At 35.6% G+C, this 22,690-nt stretch overlaps 1 protein-coding gene across 5 annotated transcripts in view; it reads right to left on the reverse strand.

The window, feature by feature from the left end:
• WASHC4 (WASH complex subunit 4) overlaps positions 1–22,690 on the reverse strand; it is a 61,801-nt gene that overhangs the window by 26,919 nt on the left and 12,192 nt on the right. For all 5 annotated transcript variants that reach the window (XM_034987677.1, XM_034987679.1, XM_034987678.1 and 2 more), the window contains exons 9-20: positions 22,414–22,517; positions 21,708–21,828; positions 19,827–19,950; positions 19,592–19,719; positions 18,633–18,793; positions 13,177–13,303; positions 8,588–8,713; positions 3,522–3,629; positions 2,609–2,755; positions 2,407–2,486; positions 1,108–1,213; positions 427–543 (exon numbers count right to left, since the gene is read on the reverse strand). In XM_034987677.1, coding sequence (XP_034843568.1) covers positions 427–543; positions 1,108–1,213; positions 2,407–2,486; positions 2,609–2,755; positions 3,522–3,629; positions 8,588–8,713; positions 13,177–13,303; positions 18,633–18,793; positions 19,592–19,719; positions 19,827–19,950; positions 21,708–21,828; positions 22,414–22,517 — 1,449 coding nt within the window. The remainder of the gene's footprint in view (positions 1–426; positions 544–1,107; positions 1,214–2,406; positions 2,487–2,608; positions 2,756–3,521; positions 3,630–8,587; positions 8,714–13,176; positions 13,304–18,632; positions 18,794–19,591; positions 19,720–19,826; positions 19,951–21,707; positions 21,829–22,413; positions 22,518–22,690) is intronic.

Raw genomic sequence — 22,690 nt, forward strand, 5'->3', positions numbered from 1 at the left:
TCTATATAAAAAAATGGGAATTAGGGGCACCTAGGTGGCTGTCAGTTGAGCATCGACTCTTGATTTTGGCTCTGGTGGTGATCTCGGGGTCTTGAGATTGAACCCTGCCTTGGGCTCCGCACTCAGTGTGGAGTCTGCTTGTCCCTCTCCATCCCCTGCTTGTATGCTCTCTCTCTCTCTCTCTCAAAAAAATACATAAAAAATATTTTTTTAAAAATTAGGAATTAAAGACCAATTTAGCACAATAGTGATAGTATAACTAAAAAGAAATCCTTTGTTCTAGACAGTGATTCATAAATTTTATTATGACATATGAATATGAATATATAACATATATGTAAATGAAAGCCTGCTTCAATCCAGAAGTTTTTCCAAATATTGAAAAGCTTAAAACATGTATTTGGAATGCAATCTCGAATATATTACCTCATTTAAAATTTCCATAATTTCTTTGTCATAGCAATCCAGAAGTATTTCATAGGACTCTAAATGCCTTGCATGCATCATAGCAGGTACACAGTCCCGTAAAGCACTGAACATGTACTAAAAAGAAAATCAGAATGTTCATGAATTTCAAAAAACCAGAGCTCTAATTAAGAAATATCACAAAGGGAAAAAAAAGGACTATCACAAAGGTTAATTATCTATCTTTAAAGACAAAATCTCAATTTGAAGAGTGTTTTTAACATGTCTGTCTTACTTTCCTAAATAAGAGCCAGATTTTATTCTCTAAAGCAGATACTTTGAATCAAAAAAAATTCACATTTACTTATCCTTTGTCTTGAGCATTCAAATACTTATTTCCGTAAGGAAACAGATCTGAGTAACACAGACCTTGCTGACAAGTAAATGTCAGACTACTGTGACATAAACTAAAATCAAGTGAAATGAGAATGATAGGAATATGAGTAAAAAAGTTAATTCATTAACATTAATATCAAATTTAACTAAACTAACTGCTTATTAAATATGCACAGCATTGTAAAAACATTAGCAGTCAATTTTAAAATGATTTATTAAGTCAAATGATTGTATTGAAAACTAATTAGAATGGTTTGTATGGTGACTAAAAATGATGGATTATTTTTTACATTATTCTTCACTTACATGTAATCTGGCTGCATCAACAGCATTTTCATATACATCATCTAAATAAATTGGGAAGACAGCTCGGTGCCAGTATAAAAAACAACAGTCACACTGTGTTTGGACTCTACAATGTAAAGTAGTAATTAGTGGTAGCAAAACTCAAGCACCCCCCCATCCCAAAAATAATGAAAGGAACAACATTCTATACCATAATGGTAAGAGCTCAGTCTTACCCATTTTTTATTCCCTGTATCACATAACCCAAAATTAGTACAGAAAAGCCAAAAGATAAGTATTTTTCAGATTGAACAAGGATAACAAAACATTCCAATATCTGATATTGTCAGAATTCTGCATATATGCTTTAGTTCTAAAGCATACTTGAAAAATGATATAACTTTTAAATAGTTAAAATTTTCAATATTATTTGGTATGACTGAACTTATAATACTTGTATCACATGCACCATTTTACCTGTCTCAAAGTTGAAAAACAGAACCTTTTTAAAAAAGTGACAAAAAAAACCAAAAACAAAACAAAATCAGAAACCCAGTTACACTTAACCTGTCTATAATCTTTGCCAAATGACCATTTCACACCATTCTGCAGCAAAAAAAATGATCATTAAGTATCTTATAATGAAGCAGGCTCACTATTTCTTCCAAAGATAGAAAGTTAAATGCTACTAACTACAAAAGTCTCAAGTTCTCAGAACAAAAAACAGTAAGTTTTAAATGAGTTAAAACGTTAAAGTTTCAAACATTAAGCTTTAAATGAAAACTGTGCTGTAACCTTAATTCACCTGGGAATCAAAATTCAGAAGACCCATTTTCCCTTCAAGAAACGTATTACTTCCTCAATAAAAAGAAAATAATAAAGTCACAAGGGGCTTCCAAAAACTAATTCATTTAAGTGAATTCCAATTCATGTATCAAAATAAAATTACAGAATGTGACATGTGACATGACTCTCTAAGTCTCTCACAAATAGATGAAACCTTGTTTTAAAGCAGCAATTTTAAAGTCCACTATGCTAGTGGACAATGACAGTAAACCCAATAGGCATCAGGGTCTAGCAGATGCTCTAGGGGTGGTATCACATTCTCATGGGAGTTCTTCCAGAAGCCACCTCCTTACTGTAGAAGCAAAACTAAAGAAATATGATCGCTAGTCACAGTCTCATTTTGGTCATGCTAAAGGAGTGACAAGGAGGAACTAATGGTCTATCTAGGTTATATTTCTTCTCTTGCTATGCTAAACAAAAAATTGATGTTTCTATTACCTTACCTTTTGAGTATCATTGTATATCCCTACTTACCTTTCTCTAAGCTCACTGATAAGATCCAGCTTTTTCATGACTACTTGCAGTGGAAAGAGTTCTTCATCTTTAAATGTTTTCTTTCAGGAAGGGGAAAGAATGACAGAGAAGTTGCAAAGTAAGGACAGATTTCTTAGGTCAATAACAAGTAAAATGTGAAATCGCAGATCTCATTCTCCCTCCATAATAGCAATACACTTACCATTTGTGTGCCAACACTTAGTGCCAAAGAAACAATAAGTCGTCGTTGCCTTGTGCTTGGTCCATTTAGAGTGTTTTCAGCCAAAACTAGAGCAGAGAGCACATCAAGACGCTGTTCGCTATATTTTTTGTCAGAAATTACTCTTTTCTAAAAGATAAAAGGAGAAAAAACAAGAAATAACAGTTTCATTCTTGAATAACAAAAGACTCAGAAGAAAAACTTCAGGGTAATCTTTTCCACAATTCCATTTAAGAGAGCTTAGACAAATGCTTTCCCTGTTCAGCTTTTTCTGATGTTATGTGTTTTACTTCTATAACATTACCATTTAATGCTGTCAAGGACAGCAGATGTATTAAGCATGTTTTTAAATTTCCATATTAGGCTTTTTGAGAGGCAGTTCAAGATAGCAGAGGCCACATTCTAAAATTTCTATATTAATTTAATAAGGAAATTATTTCTTTAAAGAAGAGGTATATTTTAAAACTACACAATGTCATTTTTTAAAAAAGATTTTATTTATTTACTTGAGAGAGAGAGAGAGAGAGAGAGAGAGCGCAAGCAGGGTAAGCAGTAGAGGGAGAGGGAGAAGTAGACTCCCCGCTGAAGCCCAATGCAGGGCTCGATCCCAGGACCCTGGGATCATGACTTGAGCCGAAGACAGACACTTAACAGACTCAGCCACAAAATGTAATTTTTTAATAGAGGAGTGTTAATGTATTCCATGCTGCAAGTTCAGAGTTAAGATAACCCTGATCGCTCTAATTAACAATCATAAAATACCATGGAGAAAAGGACCAAGAATTATTACACTTGAAGGTATGGAGTAAACAGACTAAACTAAAAAAACACATATAAAACAACAGGAGAGCAAACTGAAAAGATAATTATGCTGAATACATAATAAACTTCATACCTTTGCCACAGAAATAGAATTAAGAGCCTGATGTTGAAGGTGCTGTGTTATATGTGAGACCGAATCAGCCACAACCATGCTTCTTCTGTAGAACATATGCTCTATTGCCTAAAAAGAACCACAAGTAATGTTGTGAAAATCAACTTAAAACTTTTAGGCAAATTATAGACTATCTTGAGGACCTTGGATTAGGTTAGGTAAGGAATTTGTAAATGAGATCCAAAAGCACTGTGATATAGGGTAAGATTGGTAAATTCAACTACATTAAAATTTAAGAATTTCTGTTCAGCAAAAGCCACTATTAAAAAAATAAAAAAGCAAGCCAAAGTATGAGAAAATATTTGCCATACACAAGGGTTTAGTACTCAGAAAAAAAAAAAAAGGAACATTTTTAATGGCAAATAATAGATAAAACTGAACAAAAGAACTCATTTTCACAAAAGAAAAAACACAGTTAATAAACACTTAAAAAAGACACCATCGCCAACAATCAGGGAAATAAACACTACAAATAAAATCATTTGCCTCCCACCAAAAAAAGAAAAAGAAAGCCAGATAATACCAATGTTGGCCAGTTAGGGAACCATGGGAAGTCTAGTCCATTGGGGAGGTATGTAAACTGACTGACAGAACAATGGTAGGAAACAATTTGGCATCCTCTTGAAAAGCTGAACATGTACAGAATACACAACCCAGCAATCCACCAGTAGACACATTAACACCTCAGAAAAACTCTTGTGCGATTACACCAAGAAACATGCAAGAACAGCAACTTTGTTTATAATAGCAACACAACTGGAAACCTCTCAAAGGTCCATCCACAGGAAAGCAACACAGCAATGAAAATGAATGAAGGACAGCTATTCATCCCAACATGTTCAAATACAAAATTCTGAGTTTAAAAAAAAAGCAAGTCAAAAATACATGAAGTATTACTTCATTAATATAAACTTCAAGAACATATATAATTAAACAATGAATGGTTTATAGATTCATCCATATCCGGTAAACTAAAAAAGAAAAACGAGGGAGGGGCGCCTGGGTGGCTCAGTCATTAAGCGTCTGCCTTCGGCTCAGGTCATGATCCCAGGGTCCTGGGATCGAGTCCCACATCGGGCTCCCCGCTCTGCGGGAAGCCTGCTTCTCCCTCTCCCACTCCCCCCTGCTTGTGTTCCTTCTCTCACTGTGTCTCTCTCTGTCAAATAAACAAATAAAATATTTAAAAAAAAAAAAGAAAAACAAGGGAATGGTAAGCGTAAAATTCAAGACAATGGTTTCCTCTGAGGGAACGGGATAAGATGTAATCACAGAGGGACAGGGTGTTTGTGAAAATATTAGTATTTCTTAAATGGGATGGTGCGTTTTTAAGTGTCTATTATTTTTTTAAAATTATGTTTATTAAATATGTATGCATAAATACACATATACATACATTTTTATTGATAGTTCATAATAAATATAATAATATCTTAAAGAAAAAAAGGCTAAAAATGCCCCCAAATTTTTATTTCCTAAGCAAATCTAAAGGCACTAGCAGAAATTAGCTAGAAAATTTTTAATTTCAATTTTTACAAAAGGTTAAGTGGGTTTTCCTGCCCACAAGGGGTTTTATTTATTTATATAGAGTATGCTAAGAAACATTTTATATTTCCAGAAGTATTCAAATCACAACATTGCAGCACTTTCTCTGAATTACAAAATAATTAGCCTCATGCTGACTAGCCTCAGGTGCATTTGAACACTATAAAATGGATGTCTTTTTTTTTTTTTTTTTTTAGTATAGTTGATACACAATGTTAGTTTCAGGTATATAACCTAGCAATTTGACAAGTTTATACATCATGCTATGTTCACCACAAGTGCAGCTACCAATGTCCCATTACAGTTCTATTTCAATATCACTGACTGTATTCCTTACGCTGTGCCTTTCATTCCCATGACTTACTCATTCCATAACTGGAAGCCTGTACCGCCCTCTCCCCTTCATCCATTTTACCCAACCCTCCATAGCCCCCACCCCGCCAGCAAGCATCAGTTTCCTGTATTTATAGGTCTGATTCTGATTTTTGTTTATTCATTTGTTGTTGTTTTTACATTCTACTTATGAATGGAATTATATGGTATTTATCTTTCCATCTGACTTATTTCACTTAGCATAATGCTCTCTAGGTCCATCCATGTTGTCTCAAATGGCACAATCTCATCCTGTTTTATGGCTGTGTATGTTCTATTACATATATAACAACATTTTCTTTATCCATTTGTCTACTAATGGACACTTAAGTTGTTTCCATACCTTGGCTATTGTAAATAATGCTGCAATAAACACAGGGGGGCATATTATCTTTTCGAATTAGTGTTTTCAGTTTCTTTGGGTAAATATCCAGTTGTGGAATTACTAGATCATGTGGTATTTATATTTTTAACTTTTTGAGGAATCTCCATACTATTTTCCACAGTGGCTGTACCAATTTACATCCCCACCAACAATGCATGAGGGTTCCTTTTTCTCCACATCCTCACCAATACTTGTTATTTCTTGTCATTCTGATATTAGCCATTCTAACTGGTGTAAGGGGATATCTCATTGTTTTGATTTGCATTTTCCTGACGAGTGATGTTGAAGATCTTTTCAAGTGTCTGTCGGCCATCTGTATGTCTTCTTTGGAGAATTGTCTCCTCAGGTCCTCTGCCCATGTTTTAATTGGATTTTTTTTTTTTTTTTTTTTTTAGTGTTGAGTTGTTTAAGTTCTTTATATATTTTGGATATTAACCCCTTATTGGATGTATCATTTGCAAATATCTTCAACCATTCAGTCAGTTGTTTTTTGTTATGTTGATGGTTTCCTTTGCTGTGCAAAAGCTTTTTATTTTGATACAGTACCAATAGTTTATTTTTGCTTTTGTGTCCCCTGCCTTTGGAGACATATCTAGAAAAATGTTATGGCTGATGTCAGAGGAATTACTGCCTGTACTCTCTTCTAGGATTTTTATGGTTTCAGGTCTCATATTTAGGTCTTTAATCCAGTTTGAGTTTATTTTTGTGTATGACATCAGAAAGTGGTCCAGTTTCATTCTTTACATGTAGCTGTCCCATTTTCCCAGCACCATTTATTAAAGAGACTGTTTCCCCACTGTATATTCTTGCCTCTTTTGTCATAATTGACCATATAATTGTAGGTTTATTTCTGGGGTCCCCATTTTGTTGCACTGATCTATGTGTCAATTTTTGTGCCAGATCATACTCTTTTATAATTCAGGCAACATGCTTAAAACTTCCATGACTAAAACTTTACAATACCTAAGCTAACCTTTTCATTTTCCTTCTTCTCTCTCTCACCATATGCTAATTTTTAAAATTTTATTTTATTATGTTATGTTAGTCACCATACATCATTTGATTTTGATGTAGTGATCCATGATTCATTGTTTTCATATAACACCCAGTGCTCCATGCAGTACGTGCCCTCCCTAATACCCACCCCCAGGCTAACACAGCCCCCCACCACCCTCCCCTCTAAAACCCTGTTTCTCGGAGTCCACAGTCTCTCATGGTTCATCTCCCACTCTGATATCCAACCCCCTTCATTTTTCCCTTCCTTCTCCTAATGTCCTCCATGCTATTCTTTATGTTCCACAAATAAGTGAAACCATAGGATAACTGACTTTCTCTGCTTGACTTAGTTCACTTAGCATAATCTCCTCCAATCCCATCCATGTTGATGTAAAAGTTGGGTATTCATCCTTTCTGATGGCTGAGTAATATTCCATTGTATAAATGGACCACATCTTCTTTATCCATTGATCTGTTGAAGGGCATCTCGGCTCTTTCCACAGGTTGGCTATTGTGGACATTGCTGCTACGAACATTGGGGTACATATGGCCCTTCTTTTCACTACATCTGTGTCTTTGGGGTAAATACCCAGGAGTGCAATTGCTGGGTCATAGGGTAGGTCTATTTTTAGTTTTTTGAGGAACCTCCACATTGTTTTCCAAAGTGGCTGTACCAACTTGCATTCCCACCAACAGCGTAAGAGGGTTTCCCTTTCTCCACAACCTCTCCAACATTTGTTGTCTTTTGCCTTGTCAATTTTTGCCATTCTAACTGGTATAAGGTAGTATCTCAATGTGGTTTTGAATTTCCCTGATGGCTAAACTCGACCATTCTCTAACACCATACACAAAGATAAACTCAAAATGGATGAAAGACCTCAATGTGAGACAGGAATCCATCAAAATCCTAGAGGAGAACATAGGCAGTAACCTCTTCAACATCGGCCACAGCAACTTCTTTCAAGATACATCTCCAAAGGCTAGTGAAACAAAAGCAAAAATGAACTTTTGGGACTTCATCAAGATAAAAAGCTTCTGTACATCAAAGGAAACAGTCAACAAAACAAAGAGGCAACCCACAGAATGGGAGAAGATATTTGCAAATGACAATACAGATGAAGGGCTGGTATCCAAGATCTATAAAGAACTTCTCAAACTCAACACCCAAAAAACAAATAATCAAGTCAAAAAATGGGCAGAAGACATGAACAGACACTTCTCAAAAGAAGACATACAAATGGCTAACAGACACATGAAAAAATGTTCATCATCATTAGCCATCAGGGAAATTCAAATCAAAATTATATGCTAATTTTTTTAAAAGATTTTATTTATTTATTTGAGAGAGAGAATGAGATAGAGAGAGAGAGCATGAGAGGAGGGAGGGTCAGAGGGAGAAGCAGACTCCCTGCCAAGCAGGGAGCCCGATGTGGGACTCGATCCTGGGACTCCAGGATCATGACCTGAGCCGAAGGCAGTCGCTTAACCAACTGAGCCACCCAGGCGCCCCTATATGCTAATTTTTAACAAAGTTTAAATATATTGGCCATTCATAAAAAGTTACTCAAAAATGTCTTTCAATGGCTAGTTTCTTTAGCCAATTGAGAGAAAAGTACACTTTCCCACAATTTTTTATTCTCATAATCAAGAAGTCAAATATTACAAGACCACCTTAACTTAAGCACAGGTCAATTCTCAATTATAATGGCAAGTAAAATAATTTTAAACCTACCTTGAGAAGTTCAACAAGCCTGCATAATGCCTTAACTGAGGTTTTGGTCATTGGTTTTTGCATCGACATGTAGAGATTCATTGTGGTTTTAATAATGGTACTAATACTGTATGCATACAAGAAGCCCTATAAAAAAATAACACACTGATTATAATCACAAGAAAAAGTTTCATTTCTTCAACATTTCATTCTCTATGTAACAGTAATTATTCCTCAACTTGCCAATAACTATTGTTTGTAAAATTCATTTTAAAGTCTGCTCTTAAGATTTTTAAATACTTTTCCTCATACAATATACACATGATGGTGAAGTTTCAATGCAACCCTTAAAAGTGTATTTAACCCATTACATACCATAAATTTAGTACTGTTGAAATTATGCTATATAATCACAGTTAAAGAATCTTCCCATTAAAAACAAACAAACAAACACACAAACCCTTCAGAGAAATGATCTGAATGTCAGGAAGATATCTATTCATCCTTATCTTACCTGCCAGACAAGAGTATAAAGACTCCTATCTGCTGCAGACAAAAGCTAAGGACTCCAAGGAACTAGGAATTGAAAAATGAGGAGAGCTGCTCTCTGGCCAATACACATATCAAAAGGTATTTCTCACTTCCAAGCCAATTCCACCTTTCCTTTTCACCAAGGTCAATTACTACTGTCCATCTGCTACCGTGTCCCCTGCCTATGTTGGTGCTAATCAGATTTTTTCTCCTTCCAGCCCGATATGAACAGATTTTCTCCTACCCTTCCATTCACAAAGGAAGCACACAGGTCTTGTGAGGTTTAAAAAATATTTTGAGTGCTAGCAAACCCAGGGAAATGGGATGAAATAAGAAAACAGGAAAAGGGATATTTATCTCTCAGATATATTTTCATTTAGATCTAAAAAAACCACATAGAAACATAATAATAAAGATTCTTTGGGTTTATAAAGGACCAAAAAAAGATACATGTACAGTCTAGAGATGAACCTAAACCATACTATTGTGGATATATCCAAGGAGCTGGGCAGAAACCATATGGTAGTGATTCTCAACCTTCTTTCTTTTCCTCTACCATATGTGAGAGATAAAGTACTCTCCCATCAGTGTAACAGTGACTCAGTAAAGGAGTGACAGTCAATGTGGGTGGGAGGGAGGAGTTTCTCTGAACCAATAATAGCTCTGTGATAAGGAGGTGAGCTAAACTAAAGAATAAGACATGAGAGAGAAGGTAGCATCCTAAGAAAGGTGACAGACAATAAGACTAAAGCTTGGGACATACACACAGGGAAGAGCCCCAAGTCTTACCTTGTCAGCTACAGGACTATTACACCAGACTCGGCCCTAACACAACACTTCGAAAAGTTAAAAAGCAAAAACAAGGAACAGCAAAAGTGTAACTCTAAGGCAGGGAGAAAAAGGGAGTTTCTTTTTTGAAGGGTAATGGAGGAGAAAGAACTCATGGGTTGATATCACACCATTCCCAAATGGTCATTAATTTGTGAAAGATATATATAAAGGATGTCTTTTAAAAATCTAGATGGGGAGGGGAGAGGTCTAGGGTCTGTTTCTGTTAATGGCAGAATAAACAATTTGGACCAGTCTTCCTACAAAGAACGATTAGCAAATCTGGGCAAAACATTTTTTTAAATCTCTTAGAAGGCATCAAAGAACTACCACAAAGATAAGGAAATATAAGGCCCAAATCTAGAAGACAGAAACCCAGAGAAGTGAGCCGGGCACTTGTGGCTGCCTTCCCTTAAGAGGCAGCTGCCTTTTCCAAAAGAAAGTAAGACAGAAGCCAAACATTATCTTCCAACAACTCACGGAAAGGAAAGGGGGATAAAAATAAGGAGTTCATGGCCCATCAAAGAGGGATGGAGGTCCTGTAAAACCTAGGTTCTGGATTCAGATCCTGAAAAACTACCTAAAAAGTAAGGGTGAACTCAAAAAAAACAGCCATCAAAGGATTTAGGTCCCACTTCAAATCATCTCAATCCATAACAGGGTTGAGGTGATCTGGGTTGCTAGTTGTCCTAGACTAGCTGTACATCAGAAGCAAAGATTATTAAATCCTCTCTGGAGGAAAAAAACCAATATCCAGATCTTTCAATTATATCCACAGTTTTTCATATACAATGTGCCATACATTATAAAAAATAACCAGGCATACAAAGCAATAAGACATATCCAAAAACCAGAGAAATGATAACAGAAATATCCAGATAATGAAATTATTAGACATGGGTTTCAAAATAATTATGCTGAATATGTTGAAGGAAATGAAACAAAATTTATTCAGAAGAAGAACTGGAAATTATAAGAAACAAAAAGCTAAAAAGTGAAATAATTAAGAATTTAGTAAATAGTTTAACAGATTAGACACAGCTGAAGAGAAAGAGAGCAAGAGATATAAGAAAATAGAAATAGCACTTGCAAAGTTAATGGCTGAGAATTTTCCACAAATTCCAGAAGCTCTACAAATCCCAAGCAGCACTGCACAAAGGAAACTACACCTAAGTACCTAGTAATATTGCTAAAAACGAAAAAGTAAATCTTACAAGCAGTTAGAGAAAGACTCACCAAAAAAAGCAACAAAACTGGCAGCTGACTTCTCAACAAAAATAAAAGAAGCCAGAAGATGATAAAGGGGGGAGGAAGGTAAGGGATCCTGCCAACCCAGAATTCTATATGTAGCAAAACTACTGTCAAAAATGAAGTTGAAATAAGATATTCAGAGAAAAAGTGGTGATAATTCACCATCAGAAAGACATTTTAAATGAAATACTAACAGGTATTCCACAAATAGAAGGATGGAGAGATGCAGGAAGGACAGAACAGATAAATATGTGGATAAAGCTAAATGGACCCTGATTATAAAACAACAGCAGCAATAATACCACCTTGTGAAGTTTAATATAGAGAATAAAAATAAACAACAGCAGCAGAGGTGAGAAGGGGATAAATAGAATTAAGGTGGCTTAAGATCCTTACACTGTCTAGAAAGAGATAAAAGTACTCATTTATTCTGGAGTTGAAGGTTAAATGATGCATCTTAAAATCTCTAGAGTAACGATTAAAAAAACAATAAAAGAATACAGAATTAAAAACCTAATATTGGGAGAAATAAAATGATTAAACTAATTCAAAAGAAAGGAAGAAAGGAAAAGAAAAGGGACATAGAACAAGTGAGACAAAGAGAAAACAATTAGTCAGGTGCTACTTTAAATCCAAATACACCAGCAATGACAGGAAAAATAATGAAAAGGGGTGCCTGGGTGACTCAGTTGGTTAAGCATCCGACTCTCTTGGCTTCAGCTCAGGTCATGATCTCAGGGTTGTGAGACTGAGCCCCATGTCGGGCTCTGCACTCAGCGCAGTCTGCTTCTTTCTCTCCCTCTGCTCCTCCCCCCTACTATATCTCTAAATAAATAAATAAATAAAATCTTTAAAAAAAATAATGAAAGGGCGCCTGGGTGGCTCAGTCGTTAAGCGTCTGCCTTCGGCTCAGGTCATGATCCCAGGGTCCTCGGATCGAGTCCCATATCGGGCTCCCTGCTCTGCGGGAGGCCTGCTTCTCCCTCTCCTACTCCCCCTGCTTGTGTTCCTGCTCTCATTATGTCTCTCTCTGTCAAATAAATAAATAAAATCTTTAAAAAAAAAAAATAATGAAAAAACAAAGATTGTAAGACTGGGGAAAAATTTATGATGCTTCAGGAGACAGACATTAAATATAAGGAGTCAAACAGGTTGCAAGTAAAAGGATCAAAAAAGACATACCATGTAGACCTTAACTAAAAGAAAACTGGTATAGTTATGTTACTATCACACACACAAGACCTATGACAAAGAACATTACTAGAGATAAAACGGACGTTTCATAATGATAAAAGGTTCAATTCACCAGGAAGATAATAACAATCCTGAATGTTATGCACTGACTTGGTCTCGAAATACATAAAACAAAAAACTGACAAAGGATAAACAGACAAATCCACAATGCCAGTGGGAGAGTCTAACCCAATTCTCTCAGTAACTAATACAATATGCAGACAAAATCATTAACAAACATGACCTACTTGACATATACAGAACACTACAACCAACAAATGCAAATCACATTCTTTTCAAGTATACACGAAATGTTTACCAAACTTGACCATAGGCTGGGCCATAATGCCAATCTCAACAAATTTCAAAATACCAAAATTACCTTAGTATTTCTAGGTATCAATAATAAAAAAATAACTAGGAAATCCTCATATCTTTAGAAATTAAAAAATATCTTTCAAAATAGCCCACAGACTGAAAAAGAAATCACAATAAAATTTCTTAAATATTTTGTACTAAAGGATAATGGAAATGCAACATATCAAAACTTATGGATACAGCAAAAAAGTCATGCTTTGAAGGGAATATAATTGCACGTATTAGAATATCTAAATTAATAAATCACACAGATCCAAACATAATCAAATCAATTTCAGTTTTTAAAAATAAAACCATATCCTTTCCAGTTTTTTCAAAGTGTAACTTCTATACATTGGATTAACAAAGAAATGACCCCCAAAATATTCTAAGTAAGAAGATGCAACTACCTGTATAAAAACATTACATCTACTGGTGAGGTCTTCAGCAAATTTATCCATTCTCTGCTCTTTAGATAAAATAGATTCCATTTTCATCATCCATGAGCTCACAAAGACGTAGTAAGACTGTACATCTCTAACAAAAGAAAATATTGTGGTTACTCAGCACAGGAAGGAAAATTTACTTCCATTTCTTTGAACTGGTTGGGATAAAATATTTCCTTGCAGCAGTCACCTTTCCGGTTTTCAAACTATAGACATCCTACATACATATATAACTTACTCATTCAACAAATGTTTACAGAATGCCTATTCAGGCTAGGCACTGTTTCTCAGTACTAAAAACAAAAGTTAGCAGTAAACAAAATGGATAAAAATCCCTGCCACAATGAAGCTTACATTCTAGAAAGGAGAGCTGCATAATAAAGAAATCAATAATTAAAATCTGTAAGATGTTAAATGATATGTGCTATGGAAAAAATGCAGGGAAAAGAGACAGGGACTTGAGTGGCAGATACAATTTTAAATACAGTGATCAAAGCAGGCTCATTGAAAAGATGATTTTGAGCCAAGATTTGAAGAAGATGAATGAGTAATCCATGTAAATATATGAGAAGAGAATTCTAGGAAAGTAAATAACAAATGCAAACGCTCTAAGACAGGAAGTATGTCTGGCATGTTCAAGTAATAACAAAGAAGTCAGTTCGGCTGGAGGTCAGAGAGCAGGGATGAGAAAACAAAAGGAAATCAGAGAAGTAGAGGGGTTGGGGGGCAGTGTGGGAAAGGTGGGGAGTAGAACAGGATTTGTGTAAGAATTTATAGGGAGGATTTCAGTGGAAAGCCACCAAAGGATCTGAGCAGAGTAACTTGACCTAACTTTGAAGAGGACCAATATCACCTTGGCTGATATGTTGAAAATAAACTATAAAGGGGACAAGGGTAATAGCAGGAAAATCACTCAGGGAGCTACTGTGATAATGCAGAAGAAAGGGGATAACAACTTGAACCAGAATGGGAGACTGGAAGTAGTCAGAATCTGGATATAAAAGCTACATTTACTGAATGCTTACTATATGCCAGCCACTGTTCTAAGAACTTTACACAAAGTAACTCATTCAATCCTCACATTAACCTTATGGGGTAGGTATTATGATCTCCATTTTATGGAAGAGGAAACTGATACACAGAGAAGTTAAATAACAAGCCCAAGATCATACAACTGGTACATAGCCGAGCCAAGATATAAGTCCAAATCTAGGAAGCTTTCCCATCAGGAAACACTAAAGCAGTAACATAATTTTCCTACACAGGCCAATTACAGACACTGAATCACTCTATCAGTGCATCTCAAATTGCTCAAGATGGGAACTTTTAGCCCAGAAGCTGTTCAATATACACTTTATAAAGATTTAGTGTGAAAAAAAATGAACAATTCCCCTCTGTGGGATCTGACATTACCAACTCTTTCTAAAAACCTCCTTCAGGTGCACCTGGGTGGCTTAGTTGACTAAGCCGAGGACTCTCGATTTCGGCTCAGGTCATGATCTCCAGAGTCCTGGGACGGAGCCCCACATAGGGCTCCGCGCTCAGTGGGGAGTCTGCTTAAGGATTCTTTCTCCCTCTCCCTCTGCCCGTACCCCCACTCCAGCTTGCTCTAAAATAAACCTTAAAAAAACAAACAAACAAAACAAAAAACCTCCTTCAGTCAGAGAAACATCTCATTATTGCCAGTCAGAATCAGCTAGAGGATAGGTCTCAGGGCAAGGGACTGAAGAGACTCATTTGATTGAGATCAGATCCCACAATGAGTTTATTGCAGTCATACTGCCAAGCAGTCTGACAATCTCAAGAACTCAGCCTGAAGAGGAATTACACCAAAATTTTTCGTGACTGTCTTAAGGACATGATACCCCAGCATCAAATCTCAGAAAAATTTCTGCTGAGCCAGAATTCCATTAAACAAGTAACACTGACAGTTGTACTTTTGGCTTTGCCTCCAAAGGTGCTAACATTATTTGACTTGTGGGTTATTATTTGACTTGTGGATTATTCTACTTAAACGTGTGGAATACAGAGAAAGAGTAAGGTCCTAGGGCAATGCCTCCACTTTTGAGGAGGCTGTGATCAGTATTCAGCAGGGACAGACTATACAGGAGGGATAGAAAAATCATAAGCAAGGACAGAAGGAAGAGGCCTAGATTATGGAGTGCTCCCTGAGAGTAATCACTAACATGAAGAAGGATAATAACACAGTCAAAGGCACTCACTCAGTTTTAGATCAGACTATGCAGAATAAAGCAGAGGTTTGCTTATTACTCCACCCATCACTCCTACACCCAGACACCAGATGATCTTCATCTCTTGCAAATATGTAAAAATGAAACTGCTTCAAGCCTTAAAAAGCAAGTTAATTGACAAAGGGTATCCAAAAATAGCCAAAGGTCTGTCATATGGTCAGCTTCATTTCAAAGTACAAACAGGAAAAACACTAGTGAGAAAAAATTTCCTGTCCCAATAAAAAACACGAAATAGTGTCAACACTTGTAATGTCAACAGAGGTTTGAAATGAAGGTTCATACCTCTATCCTCTAAAGTCAGTATTTCCAGTGTTGAAATGGTTGTGAATGAAAAGCAAAATGCAGCAACCAACCTATAAACCTTGGACTCCAGTCAAGAACGTGGCTGGGGCACTTGGCCAGTTAGAGTCTAGTGCATAGTGTGGGGGCAGGGAAACTGTCCCCCACTGCTCCCTTCTCACTTGTATAATGAACTCTAGAACCTGACTGGGATAGCTCTTAGTAACTCCAACTTTTCCTAAAACATTAGACAAAACTCATGCTGACCACACTGTTTCCCCTCTTCTGGGTTTCATTTCAGTAGAGTGAATTTTATGTTTCTTTGGGAGAACTGCAAGGAGACTGAAAAGGACACTATCCCTTTTAGCTCCCTGGAGCTCTATGGTGACTATGTATCTTTGGAATCAAATAATTTAGAAACATAAAATGTTATTGTGGAGGGGGAGGGTCATTGAAAGTCAACTTACTCGGTCTCGCACCTGATAAGCCTCCCATCCTACAGCATCTTGGACTACTAGTCATCTACAATCTACCTACACAGCTCTAGGGAAAAGAGCGCATTACCTCTCAGAACAGCCTACACGACTCTGCTGCAAACGCTCTACAGTAGGATTGGTGCAGGTCTGCATGTTCTCTGACCCGCGCCTGGCTATATGACCTGGCAAAGTTCATTTCTCTAAGCCTCATCTTCCTTATCTAAAAATGGGATAAAAATACTACTACTATAGAGTGGCAGTTAATAGCTTGTGCTCTAGAGTTAGGACTGTCCAGTTCTGCCACCTACTAGTTGCTTAAATTTGGGCAAGTTTAATGTACTTTAATTATCTGACCTATAAAATGGCCATAACAACAGTAGCTACCTCATAAGATTCTCTGATGATTAAAAGAGATGATACACGTGAAGTGCATGGAATAGTTTAGTTATTGACTTATAGAAAGGACCAGGTTATTATTAGTTGTGACCTTTATTATTTTCCACATGAGAAGATTGTTACAGGGTTTGTGTAAGACAAAGTGTTTAAAGCCTTTAGCATAATGCCTGCTACAAAGAGCTCAATAATATTGGTGATTATTATTATCTGTCATCTTCATCTTTTGGTTCTAGTTCAACCTTCTGGAACCACAGAGATCAAATCTGTTCCCTCTTCTACCTGAATGCCCCTCAAATATTTAAGGAGCTCACCATAACATTCCTCAGATTTCTCTTTTAAAGGCCAAACTATATAGAGACTCTTCAAACGGCATGGTTGTCAGGTCTTCTGACATATCCTGATCAGCTTCATTTAGGGTTGCTGCATTTTGTGTCCCTCTTAAAATGTGACACCACCAAATACTGACTATGATGTGACCAATAAAAATTGAACAAAACTACCAATTCACATGGCGTAGATACTATAACTATCAGTTTCCATAACCCAGGAAGAGTTATTAATGTAATTCAAGTATGTATTGGCATTTTAGCAACTACATTACACTGTTAAAGAATATCAAGCTTCTGATCATCAAAATATCCCTATCTTTTATTTACTGCTACTAAACCTGATCCCTGTCTCTCCATCTTACTGAATTCACTTCCTTAAATCCAAACTATGTCTTTTTCCCTTCTCAGGTCTGTTTTAAAATGTATGAGAGAGCTATGAAATCTCTGCTGCAAGTAATCCTGCCTGAATTGAGTAACTGTCATTTTTCCACTGACTTTAATCACAGGACTTGGGAGTACTAAGAGATGCTTCAGGGGACCGCCTATATTCCAGACATACTCCTCCTCCCCCCCACATTCTGCAGTAGTGGCCCAATTTCCCCTTGATGGTCAAGATCAAAAGGAAGAAGATAAATTTCCCTATTACCTTTTAACCATGTCACAGATAAAAACTGTGTCCAGCACAGGGCCAGTGGCACAGTCCTGGGTCACTTCACTTAAAATCTTCATTCAGGTCAACGTGATTTTGGTAGTGTACTCAAGAATGTGCAGTAAATTTAAATATTGTATCTAGGTGATGAGAACATGGGGGGGGCTTATACTATTTTCTCTTATTTTGTGTATATTTGAAATTTTGCATAGTAAGACTTAGACAAAATGTAAAAATGTAACTATCAGAAGAAACTGAAGTTAAAAGTGTTCTTTTAGGGAATAGGACTCAGGTACAGGGGGAAAGTGGGCTGGGGACAATTATTTTTCCATTTAAACTTTTAGTACTTCTTGATTTTTTAAGTATGTACATATATTACTTTCATAAAAATAAAAATTTAAAAAAAGGAGTACATCAAATTAAAATCAACTCCTCTAAAAACCATCACTGAATCATGGACACACAATATTTTTAATGTCATCAAATGACATCTACTGCAGGAACTTTACACAAAAAATATTTAATGTATCTGATAAAAATTTGTGTATGCATATATGTGTGCAAATACATGTATATATGGGTACATATGTACACACACATACATCTCCATAAAGTATAATTTTCCTACATCTTTAACAGAGTTTAAACCTAAGTCATTTAAAACAAAACAAAACAGGGCGCCTGGGTGGCTCAGTTGGTTAAGCGACTGCCTTCGGCTCAGGTCATGATCCCGGGGTCCTGGGATCGACTCCCGCATCGGGCTCCCTGCTCTGCGGGGAGCCTGCTCCTCCCTCTCCCACTCCCCCTGCTTGTGTTCCCTCTCTCGCTGTGTCTCTCTCTGTCAAATAAATTAAAAAAAAAAAAAAAAAAAAAAAAAACTCCTAAAAAGTAAGTCTCCTACAGACTGTCCAAATTTTTCTCTGGTAATAAATATTATTTGTTCTTATAATCAAATGTTTTCCACATATTTAGAGTCAACATAAGATCCAAGAATATAAAGTATCTAAATATTTTCATTGTGAGTACTTATAAAACCTACTTGGTAAGTGATTGAGCTTTCTGCTGTAGGAAAGTATCTCTGTGTATTTTAATGGCTTGAAGACTTTTTCTGTCTAGAAGTTTGGCAGCTGCTGGTATTTTCTGGATCAAAAAATTATCAGGAAACCAAATAATATTAGCAGTTAGAGTGATGGCTGGTACCTGAAATAGTAAACATAAGGAAGGGAAATTAATAAATGCAGGCTAAACAATAAGCTATTTAATAGTTCTACAATATGCAATGGAAGACAACTTATAATCATTAATAGATTATGAAACAAATTATCTTACTGTGGCACAATTAAGGCATTCCAATATCTGATGTGGAGCATGAAAATAATTTTATTCTGCCTAACTACTAAATACACACACACACACACACTCTTACAGATTTTCAGATAAAAATATGCAAAAAGCAAACAGAAACTTGAATCTTCATGACTTTTACTTTTATTCTACATTAGTGAAAAAATAAAAGACCCAAGATGGCTGGGTACTCACGGTCACATATCACTTGATTTTACACACAAACTAAATTTTCAGTTTTTAAATCAGATGTCACAGCATGGAAATAGCAAAGATGTAAAATCAATTTCAATTTTTTTCTACTTCAATAATGAGAAGGAATGGCAAGAAGAGGAGAACAGAAGAAAAAGAAGAGAAAAAAGTAGTAACAATAATAGGAAGTAATTTATAGGAAAAAAATCTGAAAAAACCTCCACGAACAGATATTTATATGATGTGGAATTATGCACTACTTCCATTTACTGTATTACTTATTCCTGGAATGCTTGGTTTTTAAAAATGAATACTACGATATTATTTTTATAATTATTACAATGTATTACAAAAATTAGTACTTTTGTAAGCAGGAATAAAATACATTTTTGAATATCCAATTTAATCCAAAATCTTTTTCATCTATTCAAATTGAAAAAAATAAAAGTTCCAAGTTCTTACCTTCTTACAAATGTCCAACAAAGACTTATAAAACTTTTTATCAATAGTTCGAAAAATTTGAAAATGCAGTACAAAAAGTCCACAAATTCCAACATACTTGTCTCTCTGGTCAATTTCAGAAGGTTCTCCTTAAAAACAACAGCATGAGAGAAAATTGGAACAAATACACTTAAGTTCTATGTTCAAGGAAATGCAAACTTTAGCAACAAAAAGTTCAAAATGCATTTTACATTACCAAGTTTGGCTTCTACATTTGCAAAAATTGAGCGAATACTATGCGCAAATTCTTCAGCAAAAGTGCTATTTTTTGACACAGATACTCCTCCATTGAGAGAATCAAACTGCTGTTCTATACAGGCCTAAAGAGGAAACATTTAAAGAGAAATTTAGACCCTGAATAATAAACTATGAAACAGATTTAAATATAGTATGTGTGATAAACTTCTACATTCATCATTTTAATTTTACTAACAATGAGGCTCAAGTTTTTACCTTAATGTCATCTAATATCTAAATCCTTATGAATGGAAAATATGTATGTACGTACATATTTGAGTACCAGTTAGTGCAATAAAACTGAGCCACAAATCCATTTATTTTTTTTTTTTTTTAAGAATTTATTCATTTGAGAGACAGAAAGAGAGCATGAGCAGGGCGGGGTGGAGGGAGAGGGAGAAGCAGACTCCCCACTGAGCAGGGAGCCCGACTCAGGGCTCCATCCCAGGCCTTATAGATTATGACCTGAGCTGAAGGCAAGAGGTTTAACCATCTGAGCCACCCAGGCGCCCCACAAATCCATAATTCTACATGAAGAGATATACATGGGGTTATTCAATGATGTATATAAGACATATCTGATGAAGCACTGGAAAACATGCTTTATTATTTTATTGTGCACTTTTAAGAGCAAATTTTTTGACTACAATTACTTTCCTAGCACTTTATTACAGCATGTATAGAAATGTCTCCTGGAGGGGCACCTGGGTGGCTCAGTCAGCTAAGTGTCTGACCTGGGCTCAGGTCATGAGCTCAGGGTCCTGGGATAGAGGCCCATGTCGGGCTGTGCGCTCAGCGGGGAGTCTGCCTGTTCCTCTCCCTCTGCCCCTCCCCTAACTCGTGCGCTCTCAGTCTCTCAAATAAATAAATAAGATCTTAAAAAAAAAATGTCTCCTGGAAAAAGAATCAAGGACAAAAAAATTTCCTTCTGAACCTAATATACTAGCCATTAAACTGATATAAACAAGAGTTGGGATCGATCTGTAAAAATTGTGATCCTGAGCATAACATAATGTATAGACTTGTCAAATTAGTATGTTGTACACCTGAAGTTACCATAACATTGTGTGTCCACTATACACCAATTAAAAAAAAAAATTGTGATTACGTAAAATGTTAAAAATAACCCTGAAATGGATTTTAAGTATACTGCAATTTCTGATGAATACTACCCAAAGCAGTGCTAGCCAACAGAACTTTCTGTGATCACAGAAATGTTCTACATTTGTGCTGCCTGATACAATAGCTAGCCACAAACTAACTGTGGCTATTTTTCCCCCAGCTTTATTAAGATATCCCTGATATTTAACATATATAAGTTTGAGGTGTATGGTGCAATAATTAGATTATATACAGCTAGTAAGCACTTGAAAGTGGTGGGGAAAGTGAAATTTTCTTTCATTTTAATTAATTTAAGCTTTAAAAAGCTACTAAATGATAGGAAGCTACCTGGCCTGCACAAACCCAAATTATATTCCCTGAGCTTAGGAAGAATTAAAGACTTTTAAAAGGTAGCATAACAAACCCAAATCTAGAGGTTAACAACAAACATTAATACAACTGCTTAGATCTTAATCCTTGAATAGTTTTATCTTTTCACGTAATTAAAAAAAAAAAAAACCTTCACCCCCAAATACAACTAGTACTATTAATTTTATTTGCTACTAGGTACTAAAATAATTATATTTTAGTACACTAACAATGTCTTAAGCCCTTTAAGCCCCAGCACTTTTAAAGAACACATATTTCAACAGTATGCTATGAAAGCGTCGTAGTACTATAGTTCTGAGCTGGATCAACTAAGGAGCCCATTTAGTATAGCCTGATACAGCTCTCATACCTGAAATATCATTCCATCAAGTAACTGCCCTTCTAGCTTCAGCAAGAACTTTTCAAATGGCTTTAGTTTTTCTTCCTGAATTCCAAATTTTGAAGGATTGTGATGGACAGATTTCAGTAACCTTATGGAAGATTAGGAGAAAGACCTTCAATTTTCCTAATAAATTTTTCAATTGAAAATTTTCCAAGAAATCAAAATTTTATATTTATATTTCTTGTTTGGCTCTACACATTTGAAAATCTGAATAAAAACAATGCTAATATATTTAATTTTCTAATCATACCTTTTTATATCATCCTAAATTCAGATATCTGGTACTCTCTAGATTCCAGATGAACAACATTAAGATGCCTCGACTTAAAAAAGTCTAAGAATATACAATGAAATAAAACCAAGTTCAGGAAAAACAACTGTCACTTGAACAGAACCATAGAAAAATTAATCTGAGTTCTAAGGTACTCAAATTAACATTCTACCATAGTTTAAGAATTAGAAGGCTTTATACAGGTATACCATACTCTCAAACAAGCTCATCTGAAATTTAAAAATGGTTACCGTATTCATAAGAACATTTGATATGAGATCCTTCTAAATACAGATTTCCAGGTCTTTTAAAAGATCTGCACTATTTACATTTATTTCCTTTTTTACTAGTACATTAACTATACAAAATAAGAGACTATCTTAAACATTTTAATTGGCTCACCTTTTGTACATAGTCCAGTGCTCTTTCAATGTGACATGATTATCAATAATTTCATCCAGGGTAAGCAAAACTGTTAGCAGCTCTCCCAAGTGCTCATACATAGTCTGTCAAAAAACCTTTAATGGTTATCATTTAATCACTAGTTACAAGTTAAGCTTCCTGTGGATTTTTAAAGTTAAACACACTAGGCTAATTATTACTGAATTAAAGCAGTGGATAAATCAGTTTCTTAACATACAGATGAAACTATTAATCCTCAGATGGAATAAGCTTTAAA

This window comes from Mirounga leonina, unplaced genomic scaffold (assembly GCF_011800145.1).
Source record: "Mirounga leonina isolate KUSES-001 unplaced genomic scaffold, KU_Mleo_1.0 Mir_418, whole genome shotgun sequence".
NCBI lineage: Eukaryota > Metazoa > Chordata > Mammalia > Carnivora > Phocidae > Mirounga > Mirounga leonina.